This window comes from Prionailurus viverrinus, chromosome E1, assembly GCF_022837055.1.
Source record: "Prionailurus viverrinus isolate Anna chromosome E1, UM_Priviv_1.0, whole genome shotgun sequence".
NCBI lineage: Eukaryota > Metazoa > Chordata > Mammalia > Carnivora > Felidae > Prionailurus > Prionailurus viverrinus.
Genome location: NC_062574.1, coordinates 51,807,148 through 51,825,207, shown reverse-complemented (window position 1 = coordinate 51,825,207; position 18,060 = coordinate 51,807,148). Strand labels below are relative to the sequence as shown.

Below are 18,060 nucleotides of genomic sequence, written 5' to 3'. Positions count from 1 at the left end.
GAAACATTTGGAACTTGTAAAACTGTCCTCGTGCACATAAGTTCCTTGTCAATTTCCTGCTAATTAAAACTGGCAGGGAGGGGGGCAGGGGGCGGGGCGCCGGGGAGGAATAGCCTGGGTGAAACCTAATTAGCTTGATTTCCGAAACCAAAACGTTCTTGGGTGGGGCTCCACCACAGCACTGGAAGCCGAGAGGCCACGAGCGCCCCATTACTGCAAGGGCAGTTCCGGGCTCGGGGTCACCGGCTCGGGCTGTCGCCTCTGACAAACGCTGTCAAAACGGCTGCACGTGTGGGAGTTTGGGGGACCCCGCCTGGGGCCGGTGGGGGCTGTCCTCTGGCTGGGTAGCGGAGCACCTGGCCCCACGTGCGGGAAACTTGGTTTCCGGGGAGCATCCCTCACCTACCCATCTCCTGGGGCAGGGGGTGGCGGGCTTTCCTGGCCCTGGCACAGGCCGACCCTTGTCCGAATCAATCCCAGCCAGCCCATCCTCGGCTGGGTCAGGGCCAAAGCTTTCCGGACCTCAGCTGCCCCGCCCGGCCCAAAGGCACAAGACACAGCAACGTCCGGGAGTGGGAAGCTTGTTGGGAGAAAGGACTGGGCCAGGGCTAGGAGGACATGAGCACTGGCCATAGGCCCCACCCCCAAACTGCCTCACTGGGGGTCACCTTGCTGGGGGCCGCCCTTCCTTCCCTGAGGCCCCCTTCAGCACACTCTGATTGAACTGCTAGGTCCTGAAGCCCAGCCCGGTGTCCTGTCCATCAGCCAGACCCTGCTGGGTGCTTTGTGGTCCCCTCCTCTGCCTCCACTGAGGGCCCCAGGCTTGGGGCTCCTTGGGATCCCCGGAGCTGTGTGTGTCCTCACCCAGGTTGGCCCCTCTCCCTGGGCTGGCTCAACCTGTCCCCCACCATGTGTGTCCAGCCACCTCCCGGATACCCCTGGGAAAGTCCCTCTGTGTGGAAGACGAACTCGCCCCTCCCCTCTGAGCTGCTCCCCCACAGGTGCACCCCTCCCACAGCCCGGCCATGAATGGGGGTCATCTAGGACCTCTTGACCTGCATGTCCCCTCCACATCCCCAGTGGGACCCCCATGACCCAATTCAGGTCCATATCACTTGTCATCTGAAACATGGTAAGGAACCCAACAGCCTCCCTGCCCATCTACTGGCACGACCCCAGAGAAACCTTCCTAAAATGCAAATGAGATGTGATCCCATCCAGGAAAAATCTAGGAGACAGGGCACTGAGGGCCCCAGCCACTCCCCCGGTGGCCACATCTCCTGTGGGCTCCCTGATGGGATCCACGACCTTGAGGTTGGGCTTTTGCATGAGAGTGCGTGTGCACGCCCGAGAGGGCACGCATGCACGTACACACGTGTGCACGTACACCCTCCCCACAGTCCCGTCAGCCCTGCCTTCTCATCAGCAAAGCCCTGACCTCGGTGTCCCCTCTCCAGAGACACCTCCTGGGGGCCCCCTCCTGCTGATGGAATGAGAGCCCCTCCTCTGCCTGCTGGGGCACACTGATGCCCCAACACAGCCTGCAGCCTCTGTCTGACCTGAGGCCCTGGTGTGCAGCTTGGGTGAGGCAAGAAGTGCAGGCTTCTGGGGGCTTCCAACCCCCGCCTGATGGCATCCTCCCCCCCTGAGCTGCCCAGGTTGGTGGGGATCGGGAAATCGTGTGTGCAGGTCAAGGCTAGGTGCCGAGGGGCTAGGCACCACCCCTTAGGGGCTTCGGTCATTTGGGAATCTTCCACCGGAGCCGGAGACGTCCAGACAGCATGGCTGTGTCTTCAGGGTGTGCACCTAACCCCAGCACATGACCTGCCTCTTGGCCGTGGTCCTGAGACTTTAAATCTTCCGGGAGCCTGAGAAGCAGGCTCCCTGTCCTCGGTGCCTACCCCGCCGTGGCCCGAGACCCGGAGAGGAGGGTCTGCCCAGGCTGGCCGTCTTCACCTGGTACCCCAGAAGCCCCCGGCCCCGCCCGGCCCCGCCCTCCCGGATGCCCTGCGCCCCAGACCCCCAGCGAGGCCCCAAGCCAGCACTTGCCTTTTTGGGTTCCATAGAAACGATGTTGCCCATAGAGAACATTGCTGTTTCCATGGTGATCCAAGTGGCTCATGGGTAGGAAGGTGGATGCCAGACTCCCCGAAAATCTGGGGTACCCTGGAGCTGGAGGAGCAAGGACACTGGCTGCAGAGGCACCCCCGAGGCCCCGGCCCACATGCGCCCTGACCCCAGGGAGGGGAGAAGCGGTGGGCGGCCCGCGAGCGGCGCCCCGCAGAGCCTGGTATACAGCCCGCCGGTGGGAAATCAACCCATCAATACATCATATTAACTCTGACTCGACTAACACCATCCCTCTGGAGCGGCACAAATTGAATTGCTGATGGGCTGGGAGAGAGGAAGATGGGAGAGGGCGCCTGCGGTCCCTCCCCCAGTAGCACACGGCGGGAGCTCTGAGGCAGGGCAACAAAAGCTCCTCTCGGAGAGGCATCTTGGGAGGACGGGGCCGCAGCGGACACACATGCTGGACGGGGGCGCTTGCTGCACAGGCCGAACCGCCAGCCAGGACAGCCAGGGCGGCCAGGTGCCACCTCGGCCCACGCCATCCAACGGGCACCTAAGTGCTCCGGCAGCCTGCACCCTGGGGCTGGCGCCGTCGGGGGGTGCCGACTCGCATTTTGCTGGGACTGCCAGCATGGCGGGTTCTCCAGCGGCCCGGCCTCCACTCTGAGATCTACAGAGGGAGCTGGCCCCCAGCCCTGACACCCCTCCTGGGGTCTGAGTCATGCCAGGCAGGCCCTTCTCCATCCCTCTGGGGCCTAAACCGTCCTTGGGGCCTGGCCCTACCCAGCACAGGAACGCCAGCCATACGCTGGAGCTGGCCCCACCTGTTGGCCTTGGACCTTGGGGGCTCCTGCCACCTGGGATGCACACCCTGTCCCCAGAAGGGACGAGGACAGACAGGCATAAGCACAGCCTGGGGGAGCTGTGTCTGCTGGATGTCCAGGGCCACCAGCCACCCTGACTGGGGCTCCTCGCCGCTGGTCCTTCCCCCTCGTGGCCCAGCAGGGAGGGACGGGGGTGGGGGCCCACAGCTGGGGCAGGCAGGAGACAGTCTTACTCTAAGACTCCTGCTTGGAGGTGACGCTCTGAACGTGCTCTGTAGGAGTTTCTCTCACCCCATGGTTGTCCCAGGAGCAATCAGCTCCCAGGAGCGCCTTCCCACCCTTCAAGGTGGCCTTGGCTGTGAGGAGGGAACAGCCATCCAGGGTCTTCCCCGGGGAGCAGCGGCCACAGGGACAAGGAGGAGCTCGAGTGGGGCCCTGCGGACAGCAGTCCTGGGCGGGGAGGGCAGGCTGGGCCCCCAGGCTGGTGTGTGTGGCCTGTCGCCCTTGATAAAAGGGAGCCGTGAGCCCCGTGCCTGGGGAACGGGCACCAGCACCCTTCCTAGTGTCACAGTGGAGTCCGGACGACGAGTCCCGGGGCAGAGAGCCCCATTTCATCCTGCCCATTAACTGCTTCCCTGAGTCCATTTACGACAGAAGCCCTCTGCTGTTCGAGTGGAACGTTCTTTGTAACAGCTGGTGGCTGAGCACCCCACGGAGTATCTTCTGGGAAACACCTTTCCAGAAGGGGCGGTGCCAGAACCACGGGACAGGCCTCCAGTCCCCCACGTCCTCAGAGGGCCTGGGGCATTACTCCCGGCCTGAGGCTGGTCTGCCTGGATACAGAGGCCGCAGAGGCGGAGGGTGGAGTGTGGAGGCCGGCGTGGGGGCTCTATCTCAGTGCCGGGGGTGGCGGTGGAGGCAGCGGGGGTCAGCCCTGGAGCCCACCGCGAGCACCAGGGGCCCGGGAGCCCCCTGGCAGACGTGAGGCTGGGGGCAGGGCGGGGGGTGCACTGTGCCACCGTGGATCAGGCTGCGTAGTTCAGCTCAGAGGTAAGAACGCAGCTGCAGGGGCAGAGCTTGGAATGGAAAGTGGTCAGCACCAAATGGGGGCCGTCTGGGATCCCCCAGCCTTAAGGGGGTGGCCTGCACCCTGATCCCAGCGGGCTCGGTCCCTCACACCCAGATGATGCAGTTTGGTTCGGAGGTGGAGCTGTGGAACCCTGTCCCCAAGGGACGTTCCCGGCAGCCCCATCTGGAGGCCGGAGAAGTCCCTGGATGGCTCTCTGCTTAGGGCTCACGTCCCCAGGCACATGTGAGGGCTCGGGAAAGGTGCCAGCCACCGCCCCGGCCTGTCCCCTCCTAGCCCCCTCCTGCCTGGCCAACTGGCCTAGTTTGTGTGGGGAGACGCATCTGGAACAGCTGTTCCCTAGATTAAACTCAGCTCCTGGGAGACTTGACAAAAGCTGAGAGCCGGACGGGCCGGGAGCAGCCGGGGGCGGCGGGCGGGGGGCGGGGGGCCGGGGCCTGTGTGTGCCGCGCGGGCGGGGGCCGGGGTGGTAAGCCACCGCAGCTGTCCCCTTTTAATTGGCCGCTGTTAAATGTTTTACGGGGCCTCGTTTTGGTAAACAGAAGTCTGTAAATTCCTCCTTCCCAGAACCCGTTTCCCGGGCGTGGACACCCCCGCCTCCCTGTGACCCCTCTGGAGGTCTAGGCCTGCCGCCCACCCGTGGCGTCCGCTGGCTGAGCGGGGAGCCCCTCCCTGCGGCGCCCTGGGTCGGAGGCGGGGTGTTCGGTGTTAGGGTGCCTGTCCGAGCCCCTCTCCTTTTGAGCGGAGCTGGTGGCAGTCCAGGCCAGGGAGCAGGGGACTCCCTCCCACCTCCAGCTGCCTGAGGCCCTGCCCTCGGGGATCCCACAGGGAGATTCGAGCTGTGGGGAGGAAGTTGGGGGAGAAGGAAAAAGCAGCAGAAGGGGCCTGGGTGGGGGGACTAGACGGGGATGTGGAGGGGGCCTCCCAGCCAAGCATAGAAAGGTCCCTTTCTTTTCGCCGAGATCGTCCTCTCTGAACTGAAGAAAATAAAGCTGATTTTACAAACCACAGCAGCTGTCATGAGAAGGCATGAGGCAGGGCCGCTGTGGGTCCTTGACGGGGCCACGGCAGAGGGCGGGGGCTGTGGTTCTCAGGACGGCTCGGGGTGCAGGGAGAGGGGCAGGGGCTGGATGCCCAGGAGCCCAGGAGCCCACATTCCTGCAGGGAATATGGTGGTCCGGGACCCCGTTCCAGACCCTCGTAATCCTTGAGGTGGGAGCTAATTGACAGGTGGCAAATCTGTTAAGCAACGGCCCACGGTGGAGGCCGGGCCCCAGGTCTGTCCCTGGCCTCCCACTGCCTTCCAGGCCCTGGAGGCTCTTGAGGCTCTTGATGGAGCTCTGGGGAGGGGTCCCGGGCCTCAGTGGATGTCTCACCGATGACACCGCCCACCCTGCCCGCTGCTGTGAGTTGCCAGGACACTCAACCCCACGACATGAGTGAAAATGGGGGACCCTAGAGGGTCAAGGCCATCACCCGATGGGTGTGATGAAATGGGCATCCTGCCCGCTGGGGACTGCTCTTGGGTCTCTTGGGAGGCTGGAGGGCAGGCATGCTCCTGGCCAGGTCTGGGGCGGGGGGGCTGCGGTGTGCGGCCAGCCAACCAGAGGACCAGGGCTCTCTGGCGGGGAGGCCAGGGAGCCCCAGCCCAGGCCCACAGAGCGCCACACAGAGGCAGCACGCTCAGCAGACTCTGGGAGGCTCCAACCACCTTCACCCCGCCAACATCCTGCCCGGCTCTCAGGACAAGATCCTTCGACAACAGACGCCCATGTGCCCCGGGCCACTGTTGTCTCCCTGGAGGGTGACTCCCTCCCCTATCCTGAGGCTCCAATTGCTGGAAAGTTCTCACCGGCCATCGAGCCTCAGGTTGTAGCTGCCAGCTGATCCCAGCATCAGCTCCCAAGGGTAGCTCCCCACAACACAACAGTGGCCCAACTGGCCACCCGGGGCGGGCTCCCAGCAGCTCAACTGCCCATCTGACCAATCAGAGCCCATCTCCTCTGGGTCAGGCCCTCTCTGGGGATGAGCAGGGGTTAAGTTCCCCCAGATGGAGCCCAGCAGCCCCCCCCCGCCAGCCCTGAAGGATCCCACACTTACTTCACCCATGATGACCTCCACAGAGACACCCAGGGACACGGCTGGGCAAATGGCCCCTGCTCCTGGGGCCCTGACGCACTGCTATCATTTAGGATTCTGCCACAGGTACCAGGCTAGGGGTCATGGCCCAATGCCCGACACTGACTGGACGCCGGCTCCCTCCCACGAGATGCCCCTTTCACTCAGGACGTCAGCAGGTTTCCATTGTGGCGTCAAGTCTACCAGAGGATCGGGACAGGCCAGAACTGGGTTAAGAAGGATTCTGAGGCCGCACCTACAGGCGGCTCGAAGGGGCGATCGGCTAATCACTAACCTTGCCACAGCCCCTCCCCCGGTCCTCCTTGCTTCTGTCCACAGGCCCCCTCACGTCTGGTGGCCAGACCCCTGGGTGTCCCCCTGGACTTTGGGACGACCTGCCCTGCGTGAGACCCCTTCTCTGGGAGGGGGCGGGCTTTGGAAGCTCCGCCCTCGGGGAGCGCCCCGGCCTCAGCCTTCCGCAGCTGGGCGGCCAGGCGCAGGCTCCTGTGGATTCCTCTTCCATCCCACCTGTCGAGTTTCCAGTTCAGGCACTCCCCGAATACTCACTGCCCCGCCGCCCAAGGCGCAGGGCCTGGCAGCCTTGGTCTCTTCCCAGCCTCGGAGGAGCACTAGGTGTTGGGGGAAGGGGCCAGGCTCCTGCAGGCGTCTCTGGAGCACAGGCAGCGGGCAGCCTGCCCAGGATCCGGGCGGCCTGTGGAGTCCCGGGCTCCTGACACGTGCTCCCAGGAAGGAGGGAGGCTCAGGCAGCACAGCTTAGGGGAGAGCCCTCGGAAGGAGGGGAGGCCTGGAAGGGCTGGGGCCCCAGATCGCTGCAGGCCTCCAGCCGGGAAAGACAACAGCCCCTCAGAGCTAGGAGCTGGGGGCAGACCGGCGTCACCCCCAAAACCTTCGCTGACATCCCACCATGCAACTGGCTGCCCGGGAAATACAGGGGGGCTGCCGCCTGCCCTGCCTAGACCTCTTGGCCCAGGCTCTGCACCCTGCCCTCCGGAGGGCTCCAAGCCCCCTGGGTGGGGCGTCCCGGCCACACTCAGGTCATTGCACCTGGGGGATCCTGGCTGCTCGGACCCGTACAGTCATGCTGCAGAGAGGCCATGTGCCCAGGCAGTGACAAGGGGCCTCCCCCTCGCCCAGCCAGTGCTGCCCCCACACATGCTCCCACTGCAAACGGCGGCCCCCGGCCCAGCAGCGGACGGCTGCCGTGGGGAACAGGTCAGACAGAGCGCTGGGTCTGAAGGGTGAGGGCGGTTTGCAGATGGGGAAACTGAGGCTCAGAGGTGCGCTGGCTCTCCCAGCCTCTCGGGCGCTGTGGACTTAAGGCTGATGCAGCTCTTGATGTGATGATGACCCTTACGAGGGGCAGGGGCCTTAGGCTTGGTCCAGCGTGGTGCTGCCCCGCCCACGGCTGCCTGGGCAGGGGCCCACGAGGCAGGCGCCCCCGGCCGGGGTCCCAGAGCAGCCTCTACGCCAAGAGCCTGGCTGACTAGCAGGAGCTGGAAACGGGGCACATCTACTCCCAACACAAGGAAGGCAGAGGGAGACAGGCTTCAGAGGGCAGCCAAGAGAAAGAGAGGACCAGACGGCCCCCGGTCAGACTCTTTGGACTCAAAACCCACCACACAGCTTCCCGAACCTGTTTCCTCCCCTATAAAATGGGTGCACAACCGCCCCCCATATCGCGGGGTTGCTCGTTGAAGTTAACGAGGCAGGTACCCCTGGGCCAGCAGCAGGACAAAGCATCATTTTCCTGAGCACCACAGGCGTGCTACCTGGCCTGACCTAGAGCTAGGGATTGGCCCTGGCATCCCTACCTCAGGGCCACCTGTGGCTGCAAGAACCAAGCCAGGGCTAGGCAGGCTGGCCCAGTACAGTGAGCCCGCCGGGGACTAGCCTCACAGAGATCAGGTGGGACCCGTGCCCTCAGCAACCAGGTGCTATGTAAAGAGCCACATGAAGGAAACGGTGGTGAGCTGGGGCCACGGAGGAGACCTGCCAGGGCGTGAGGGTGTGGGAGGGGTGAGAGAAGGCCGGCCACAAAGGCCCCATGAAGGCTCTGGAGGGGTCAGAGGTCCACAAGAGACGGACCTCCCTCTGGCCGGATATGGCCTATCCGGCGGGGCAGCCCTGATTTCTGTGTTGGGATCTGGGGAGTTCGGGCCCCTCCCCACACTCTGTCCTCAGATCTCAGAGCAGCTGGCCGCCCCCACTTGCCTCCTCCTTCCGTCCAGCATGGGCAGGACTCAGGGAGGCAGCCTCGGGGCCACCGTACCCAGCCCAGGACGGGGTGCGCTAGGAGGGCGACCATCGGTGGTTCTGTGGGGGCAGAATCAGAGGCAATTTTAGCCATCGAGGAAACTGAGGCCAGGAGAGGAAGAAGGAGCCGACGGGGCCTGGGGGAAGGGGCTGGGGTCCAGGGCAGAGACCTACATCAGACAGCCCCTCTAGACGGTTCTGGGAAATGAAGCTTCCGCAGCCAGGACGGCCTCTGAGGTCACAGGGAGGTGGTGGATGCCAGGTGACACCTGTGTCCCTCACACAGACATGACCCCAGGCTCCTGCTCCCTCCCAGAAGTCCCCATGAGGTCTCAGAGGGGACAGAGGGGGCAGAGGGGAGGCCGGGGGCCGGGAGCAGTGGGGAACATCCAACCACACTTTGGTGTGGTCCCCAGCGCTCCCGGAAGCCGGCCCAGCCCTGGATGGAGAAGTAGGGCCTCGGATAAAGAGGCCAGCGGGGCCCACAGCCGGCGATGGCACGCGTCCCGCTGCCACCCAAGGCTCCCCTCCAGGTGGCACAAGAGACCACAAGTAGCGGGGCGCTGTGGTGCACAGCGGCCAGGGGGCCCCACCCCTCCCCAGCGGAGCCCCCAGGAACAGAATCTCCTTTCACCGGCCCTGTGGGTGGTCCCAGCCAGGCAGCTGGGGGCGGGGTGGGGACAGGGGGGCCGGACTCCATGACAATGGGACCAGCTGTGCTGTGCCCCCGCCCCTGCCCCAACCCCCCCAGGGCAGGCGGGCTGGACACTAGCTCACCCCTGCCCCGGGGCCAGCTCCGACGCCCACTCCCACCCTAAGCCTCGGTGGGGAATGTCCAGTCTCTGGCAGGACCCCTCACTCGGGCGAGCCTGGAGCGGGGAGCAGGAGGCCTGGGGGCTGGGCAGACAGGCTCTGCCTCCGGCCAGATGTTCCAGGGCGGCTCCTCCAGCTCCAGGGTGCCTCCCCTGCACCCCAGCTGCTCGGCCAGGGAAGCGGAAGCCTGGGCCCCTGTCCTGGCGGCTGCCCCCCCAGATGGCAAGCTAGGTCCACCGGTGGGAGGGTGGGGAGTCCTGCCTGGAGTTGGGGGGGGGGCACCTGGGCCCATCTCCCCTGACCCGGCCCCCACTTACTGCCGGGGCCTGGCCTGGCTGCCCTCCTTAAGATAGAGCCATTTCAGAGGCCCCGCCCTGGCCACCCCAGGTAAGGGAGGGGGTGGGGAGCAGGTTCTGCTGGGCACCTGCCACCCTGTGGTGGGAGGAAGCAGGACGCGGGGGAGACCAGACCTCTGAGCGGCCCGCCCAGGCAGCCCACCATGCCTGCCGGCCCCCACGCTCCGGCCGTGTCGCGTGCCCCCCGCCCGCCTCACCCCCCTTCTCTCCGAACACACACGGCAGAGAAACAGGCCCCTGCACGCGGGGAGCCAGCTGGCACCCAGTCAAACTAGCAGCCAGGCACGTTGCCAGGGCAGGCAGCCAGCAAACGCTGCCACTCGCTCCGGCCCCGCCCGCCCGCCCGCCTGCCGGCCTTTACGCTCCAAGCTCACAGCGAGGCAGCCGGCACCACGTGGCCTGTCGGGGAGCGAGGCTACAGCAGGCAGACAGGCAGAGGGCGGAGGGCAGGGAACCCCCGCAGGAAGGAGATCCCGAGGCGGGGCGGCTTCACGGAGGGCAGAGAGAAGGAGGTGGCGAGGGGGTAAACTGAGGCACGGGCCTGGAAGGTGTATGTGGTTGCACGGTCGCCAGGACATAGAGATCCCGGCCACCGCCAGGTGGGACCTGGCAGGTCGGGGGTGCCCTCCCCCTCAGGGCTCCTGCCTCTCCCGAGGCTCCTCTTCGGCCTCGGGTGGGCCCTGCTCCCTGCAAGCCCTGTGCTCAGGAGGGCTGGGGCGGGGGGGGGGGGGGGGGGGCTAAGAGCCACACCCTGTCTCCCTTTGTCTTTGGCCACCTGCGCTTGTCCACTAAGCCCATCGGCCCGGCAGGCACGCCCTCCCCCACTAGGCTGTGGGCATGTCCAGCCTGAGGAGGTCCAGGTGGATGGACACACGACTTGGAATCCTGGGGCAATCCAGGGCTGGTCTGAGCGGGAGCAATGACCCTCTTCTTGCTCAGGCTGCCCCTGCCTCAAAGAAGGTTCTACGGGACGCAGGACAGGGTGGAGGCAGGCAGGAGGCCCGCACGGGCCCCCCCACCCGGCCAGCGGACTCCCCTGGGGCTGCAGCTAAGGGCGGTGGGGAGCCCCGAAGGCCAAAAGCCACGCCGCCAATGTAGCCGTTGGCTCAGGGGAAGCGAGTGGCGGGAGGCCGTTGAGGACGCCGTCTGCAGGCTGCCTCCCACCCCGCCCTCCCCGCAGCCCCCAGAGGGGCAGGACAGGGACACCTTCTCCCTGGGCCCCAGGGCAGGTGGCACTGCCCACAAACCGCCCTCCGCGCTGCTGAGGTCCCCAAGGGCGGGCCGGAGGGGAAACTAAGTCAGCCAGCCCGGGTGTGCCCATGCACCTGTGGCGGGGCCAGGGTGGGGCCGTGGCCGTTCCTCCGTTACTTCGTTATTTTGAGGTGGTCCCACGTGGCTGCTGCAGCCCCCCACCCCTCCCTCCTACAGACATCCTTCCCAGATGCTCCTGCCAGGGCTGGGAGTTTGCCTGGCGGACAGAGAGGCGGAAGAGCTGCAGGGGCGGGGAGGGGGAGAGGCACTGAGCGCGCGGGGCCACCCACCGCTGCCAGGGAAGCCTCGCCCCAGCGCCCAGCCCCGCCCGCACCAGCGGGTCCCCCCTGGGGAGGCTACTAAGAGTGCGGGGGTGGGAAGCGGGCAGCAGGGGGGTGGGTCTGGGCCGGGGACCCTGCCCCGTCCACCCGGCCTCCCTCCAGCGGGAAGGAGACCTCTTGCTGCTTATCGCCTGCCCAACATGTGCACCCTGCACAGCGCTTAAAGCCTAGATTATTTTAACAACTGTCCCTCACTTGTCACCTGTCCTGTTTGGAAAACAGCCCCTTTCTTGTTGCACAAAGAGGTTTCTCTGGCTCTCCAGCAGCGCCGGGCGCTAATCTCCCTGCCTGGAACACGGACGGCGGGCGCGGCGTGTGGGTCCTCGCTCTGCAAACGCAACGCTTGCCGCTCAGCAGTCACTGAGTTACGGCGGCGCCGGTGCCAGGAGCGGAGAGCCCTCTGTGCCCGCTGCCAACTGCAATTACCTCTCCGCGTGCCAGCCACCGCCGCCAGGCTTAACCCTTCCCGGGCCGCAGGGATACCAGCAGCCACGGGCCCGGGCTGCCGCACACGTCCCAGTGCAAGGGGCTGAACAGACAGCAGGCGGTTGGGAAACCGGAGGGGAGCCCCAGAGTCCCCGAGGGGCCCCCGGGGTTGTCCTGCCGGGCGGCCGCAAGGCCTGCGTGCACAGGGCCGCATTCCGAGGGGAGGCCAGGGGCCCGGGAGGGGCTCTGCTCCGGGCGAGGCCCCCGAGGTGGCTGCAGGAGCATGTTGACAGCTCTCTCCCCCCCCACACACTTCCCTCCCAGCTGGCACATCTGGAGACCATACCGCTCTGAGTCTGGGGAGGTGGGCGCAGCCCCAGGCAGAGGGTGCAGCCCGGCCCCGGCCTGCCCAGCTGTGTTCCACATTTCCTTGGCTCCCCCAGAGCCCTCTCGGCCCCACCTCCTTCTCCACCCCCCCCCCCCCGCCCATCTGTGGTGCACATCTGGCCAGGACCACTGCCTGGTGGGGCCCGCCCCCCGTTTCCAACCAATTACCACCTCCCCTGTGCGGGGGGGCTTCCTCTCCTGGCCCCCGGCCCCTGGCCCCGGACTCACCTTCATGGGAGTGAGAGAACCAGATCTGGGAGGTGGCGGGGTGGGGGCCGCGGTAGGCCTGCTCCGAGGGGGCGGGGGTGGGGCCGCTGGGGTGCGCGGGGGCCGCCGAGCCCAGGCTGCTGGTGAGGAAGCTGCCCATGAACGAGGGTGCCGGAGAATTCCCCATCAGGCGGCTGCTGGCTGTGGACACAGGGGGCAAGGGTGAGTCTGGACCGGGCCAGCCACCAAGGAGCCCGTCTCCAGGGGTGACTCTCGAGCCCCAAACCCCCGGGGCTTCTGTCTTCAGAAGCAGGAGAAACGGCCCACTCGGGCTCCCGACAGACACGCTCGGGGTCCCGTGCCTTCCTGCCACTGTTGGCACTTTTGCGACCAGCACCGCCCCCCGCCCCCACCCTGATCAATGGGATGCCGAGTGCCGTGCCCGCGGGCAGCAGGCGGCTGGCTCTGCGGTGGGCCTTCTCCTCAGAGGCCGAGCCCCTGACTCTCCCAGGCCACGGTGGCGGGCAGCTCCGGGGCCCCGCAGCCACCGGCGCACCTGCCAGAGCGCTCTACCCACACCTCCGAGAAAGGCCCAGCATCAGCAGGGGCCCTGCTCCAGCCTCGTGGGCCCCGCAGCCTCTGCCCGCCTTCTGGGCAGCACTGGGGGGACCGGCCCCTCCCCACAGTGGGGTCCTCAACCTTTTCCCCAGGTCCAACCAACGGACTCATCAGCCCCACCCAGGTGAGAGGGACAGAAACAGAGGCAGAGGCAGAGACAAGGATGAAGCCAGACCTGCCTTTTGTCAGCCCCCCGGGGCTCTCAGGGTCACACCCCGGCCAGCCTGGCAGGCGGACACACATAGTCATCTGTCCCCCAGGACACTCCGCGCTGGCGCTGACAGCCGGCTCTCCGTGCCCACCTGCACCCCCACCACTGTGTCCCCTCTCCCTGCCCAAATCCAGTGGCCAAGGCCAGGCTGAGCGCGCCTCCCTGGATTTCCATGGCGACGGCAGCTTGCGCAGGAAGGACGCAGGCGGACACAGACCGCTCTCTGAGGAGCAGCCCCTGGGGGTGGTGGGGGGTTAGGACAGCCCGGCTTGGCCCCCGCCCCGCCATCTCGTCACCCCTGTTCACAGGCAGTGAGCCTGGCTTGGGACCAGCCCAGGGATGGGGAGCAGCGGCCTGGGCGCTCAGCACCCCATCAGGCTGGGTGTAGGGAGGGGCCTGGTGGGGTTCGCAGGCGTTCTCAGGGGGTCCCCGGTGGCTGCAGGCCCTGCCCTAGGTGAGTCAGGGCAGCTGTTTCCCTGCCCGGGAGGCAGGGGGATTTTGTGAATTTGTGATTCCTCATCCAGCCCGGTTTTGGCTCTGGGAGCTTCCCAGACACCGGGTGACTCAGCAGAGAGGAGGCAAGGCCCAGAGCAGGGGAGAGGGAGGGGCTGCCCTGGTGGGGACCCTGGCAGCTTCCCTCCCCTCCAGCGTGTGAACGGGACAGACGGAGGAGTGGGGCCTCTCCTGGGCGCCGGCCACAGAGGCAGGTGTGTGAGTGCGGCCAGGGGCTGGAGCACACGCCGACCTCTGTGGTGGGTGTCAGGATGCAGGGAGACCCTGGGAAGACCCAGGGGCAGGGGACGAAGGTGCCCGGGGGCCAGGGACTTCCCGGACCGCAGGGCTGGGACTGCCATGGGCCACGGCCAGACCACAGGCGTCCAGCCAGGGGAGGGGACTCTGGGCTGGGAAGGGAAGTGTTGGCCTCCGGGGGCCGCGGGTGGAGGGGCAGGAGTGGGAGGGCGGCCCCTGCTGGGCCCCAGGGACCTGGGGGGGGGGGCCATGCCTGGAGGATGAGCAGGCCTTTTCCTGCCTCGCCCAGGCCAGCCCCGAGTCTCCCAGGCCTCCCCACCCCCGCACCCTCCCAGGAAGGTCCCTCCCACCCTGCTCCTCCCGGGACACTGGGAAGCAGCCCAGTCCAAAAGCCGGGTCTGGATAATGAATTTCTCCAGGAGCTCAGCCTGAGAAGCCCACACCTTGAGCTCTCCCACACCGCGGGGGTGAAGCGGCGGGCCAGGCTCCAGGCTGGGCAGGAAATGCAGCTCAGGGTCCCACGGGGCCCCCTGGCCCTGGGGTCCAGGGAAGCCGAAGCTTCCAGGTGGGTCCCGTGCAGGGTCTCCCGGGCCTGAGGCTCTGGCCTCAGAGGTCTGGCCTCTGCAGACCACCCCCCCCCCCTCCGCCACATCCCCGAGGGTCAGCCACCTGGGGCCACAGCGGGTGGGGAGCAGGGCCTGAGGCCCAATACTGGACCTCTAGGCTAAAATCTGGGTTGGGGGTCCCAGGACCTCATGCCCTCCTCCGGACACTGATCCTGGCCTTGGGTGGGGACACTCACAGGTGCTCTGTTCTGACCCTATCCCAGAAGGGGGTCCCACCGCACGGGGGCCTAGGAGGGTGGCACCTCAGCTCAGCCGGCCCCTGGTCTTAGCTCTGCAGAGCAGGGGACATACCGGCGACAGGCTACACTTCCCGCCTCGGCCAGAGACCCCAAGCCTGGGGCCCACCTCGCCCCACACCGCCCGTCTCCTGACGCAGGGGACCTTCTTGGGGGCCCTCAGAGAGCTGGCTTCTCTGCGTCTAGGGAGGGGACCCCTGCCCCACAGTGTGGGGAACGTAGTGGAAATGCTGAAACACTGTTCCAGCCCAGCCCCCCTCCCCGGCCCGTGGCGGGGCTGCCCTGCCCACCCTGCTAACTGAGGGGCTGCCCCGCTGGCCTGGTGGCTGACTCAGACATCCACCTGGGGAACCTTCTCCACTCTTTTCCTTTCAGCTGGAAAACAGAAGGGGCTTGTCATGCAAACAGGATGACACAGGGAAGGAAGCAGAGGGCGTTGGAGACCCCATCGCCCCCACACCACAAGTGCTCTTGGGCCCAACAGCGTCACAGAGGCATTGGCCGGCCCCGGCTGCACACACAGACACCCCGTGCCCTGAGCCGCTGTGGGAGACTCCTGCGGGGACCCAGGTGGCCTCTCCCTCCTACAACCCCGGTCTGCAGCGCCGGGTCCCTCCAGGGGCTCCCATTCCCGCCTCCCGCTTCCTGCAGGCCAGTCCCCCCTGCCTGGGCCCTGTGCGGCGGGCTCCACGGTCCTTGCTCTGAACGGCTCGGTCTCTTCCCCACCGTCCTGGCCTAGAGGCGTGGACGCAGCCGAAGGTGCCGCAGGCCTTGCCAGGTGGGCTGCGGGGCCGGGTGGCGGGGAGAGGGCTGATGGCCCCTGGAACCTCCCCCCACCCCCAGCCGGCTCGCATCGTCACCTCCACCTCCAAGGAGTCTGCGGCTGGCAGCGTGCCTGGCCAGCAGGGGCCTGGGGCAGACCTGGCTACCAGCTCCCTAGCCCCTCCCGCCAACCAGTAGCCAGCCCCAGACAGAGCGTGAGCAGAGGCGGCCTGGGCCAGGGCCAGGGCCGGAGCCTCGAGGCCAAGTCTGGCCGGGAACTGGGCTGAAGGCTTCTTTCCTCTTGGCAAGGTCCTTGCCCACGGAGCGCTGCGGTCACCAGCCTGGGAAGGGACGGTGGGAGCCTGAGCAGTAGGGAAGGCCAGAGGGGTTCCTGGTTTGGACGCCCCCGCCCCGGCTGGGAGCTCCAGTCCTCCAGTCCTGGAGCCACTCACACTACCCCTCTCAGACCAGGGGCTCTACAAACCTCACACTAATTGCTTTTATGCAGTCCCAGACAACGGGCCACCACGGGGCTGACCAAGGGACCCCGGGGTCCCCAGTGCCTCAGCTGAGGTCTGAATGAGGCCTATCCGTTCTGAGGCTGCCCCGTCCAGTAGGAGCGGTCGTGGTGGCCACTGCCCTGAGATTCTGTCAGCTCCCGTCACAGATACGTCCCACGTTCACGATAACCTCGGGGAAGGGGCCCGAAGCTGTGTGACGTTTCGGCAGGGCCAGAGGCGAGCCGCCGTGTCCTGAGCGTCATGCATGGCCCGCCGTGCCGCCAGCCCAGGCCAGACACGGGGCTCTAGTCCCGGCTGTGGCACCGCCTTCGCTCTGCCTAGTGCCCCACGGAGGCCTGGCCTGGGCGCCCGGCTGGCCGGGAAAACTGCTCCGGAAGCCAGCATGCCCGGGAGGCCTGGTTGACACCCTCTGGCGGCCTAGGTCCTCGGGCACGGCCCCGGCCCCGACCCCGGCGCCCCATCTGACCCCACACCCCGCGGCCCAGACGACCCAGCCGCTCGCAGCTGCCCCGGCTGGAATGCCCCGGACACCCCAGGAACCTCCAGCGACCACTGAGTCCGGCCTTGGCCCGCTGGAGAGGGGGCACCACGTGGCCGGGCAACACTGGAGAACGGGGTCTTCCTCCATCAGTCTGTTTGCCAGGCCCACCTGCCATGGCCAAGGTGCTGAGGACGCCCCTGCCCCAGAGCACAGGTGTTGCCCGGGGGAGAGCCTACGGTCTAGGGGCCACCGAGACCCCCGCGGGCCTGACCGGCAGCAACACGGGTGGCCCTGTGCCGTGCACCCCAAGTCTGAGGTGCCAGGTGCCCACCGTGCCCTCCCCCCTGCCCGTATCTCCCCACCAGGCCGTCCTGTGGTGGGGGTTCCTGAGAAGCCTGTCTCCTCACTGTGACCCCAGGCTGAGGGCAGAGGGAGCGGGAGTCGGGGAAAGACAGGTGGACAGAAGGGCCTCCGAGAGCTGGGCAGAATGGGCACTTATTGGGTCTGACGTGAGCCACGGGGACGGCGTCCTCCCTCTCTGGAAACCGTGACACGGGCCGTGAAGGAAAGGCCTCACCGAGATGGCTGCCGGCCGCCTCCGAGAAGCAAGCCCTTCCCGGGCTCTCAGGGCTCCTGAGGCTCCTGAAGCCCAGCTGACTGGCTACTGGTGGGGCTTCCCCAGCTCCCACCCTCCCGCTCATACCTGCTCAGGCTCCCCACTTCCCTCAGGCCTTGCAGGGCCCACCTGGGCGCGCGGGGGGCACCCGGGATCTCCCCCAGGACACCAGAGGCTGCTGAGACACTGGAGGGACAGGCAGTCCGCCTGGGGGGGCCAGAGTGCCCCTCCTGTGCTGAGCCAGGCCTAGAGGGAGCTGTCAGAGAAGAGGAGGCAGGAGGTCCGCCCCAGGGACCTGGCCACACCCCTCCCGTTCCAGGACAGGGGACAAGGAAGGAGAGTGTCCATCGGCGTTCAGCCCTGGTCCTGCATGGACTAAGATGGAAGGGCTGGGAAGCAAGCGGGGGGAGATCCACCCAAGAACGGTCCCGGCCCGGCTGGAACCCACCGCTGGCCCGGGCACACGCGTGCGCGTGCACAGAGGCAGCACAGTGACCGTGTGTGGGGGCTCACGGGGCGTGTCCGGGCGCACACTCATGGCCACGGCTGTACACGCTGGCCACGGGCGTGCACACAGGACACAGATGTGCACGCGTGTCTGAGGCACGGCCCCGAACACGCACGAGGTGGCTGACCCGATTCTTGCGAGAGGGGGGCCTCAAAGACCCGCTTCCCAGGGTCAGACCCCCACCAGACTGGTCCCCTTACTGGCCCCGGAAAAGGCCCCCGACCTTTGATTCCGTGTGCCCCCGGGGTGACGTGGGAGGGGCCGCAGGCCGCCGGGCCCTGCCCACCTCCTCCCCCGCCCTGGGCAGTGGGAGCACATTCCGGCTCACCTGTGCTGGAAGGGGACCCTCGCCTGTCGTCTGCACCAAACTAGAGACCCCCGAGCCCGAGCCCCTGCTGCACGGGAGCAGGCCCCTCCCCAGGCCGGCTGCTCAGCCCCCAGCCACCAGGAGCTGACAGTGGCTCCAGGAGTCGTGTGGATTCTGGGGGACAGCTGGCAGGCCACGTGGCCAAGTTCGCCTCCCCACAGGCAGCCCACCCCCCTCTGCGGTGGAGAAGCAGCTTAGATTGGCACGAAG

At 66.9% G+C, this 18,060-nt stretch overlaps 1 protein-coding gene across 1 annotated transcript in view; it reads right to left on the bottom strand.

The window, feature by feature from the left end:
• Nucleotides 1-18,060, bottom strand: part of BAHCC1 (BAH domain and coiled-coil containing 1) — a 59,241-nt gene that overhangs the window by 23,889 nt on the left and 17,292 nt on the right. Inside the window, exons 2-3 of the mRNA XM_047833163.1 lie at nucleotides 12,176-12,355; nucleotides 2,050-2,172 (exon numbers count right to left, since the gene is read on the bottom strand). Of these exons, the coding sequence (XP_047689119.1) occupies nucleotides 2,050-2,172; nucleotides 12,176-12,355 (303 nt within the window). The remainder of the gene's footprint in view (nucleotides 1-2,049; nucleotides 2,173-12,175; nucleotides 12,356-18,060) is intronic.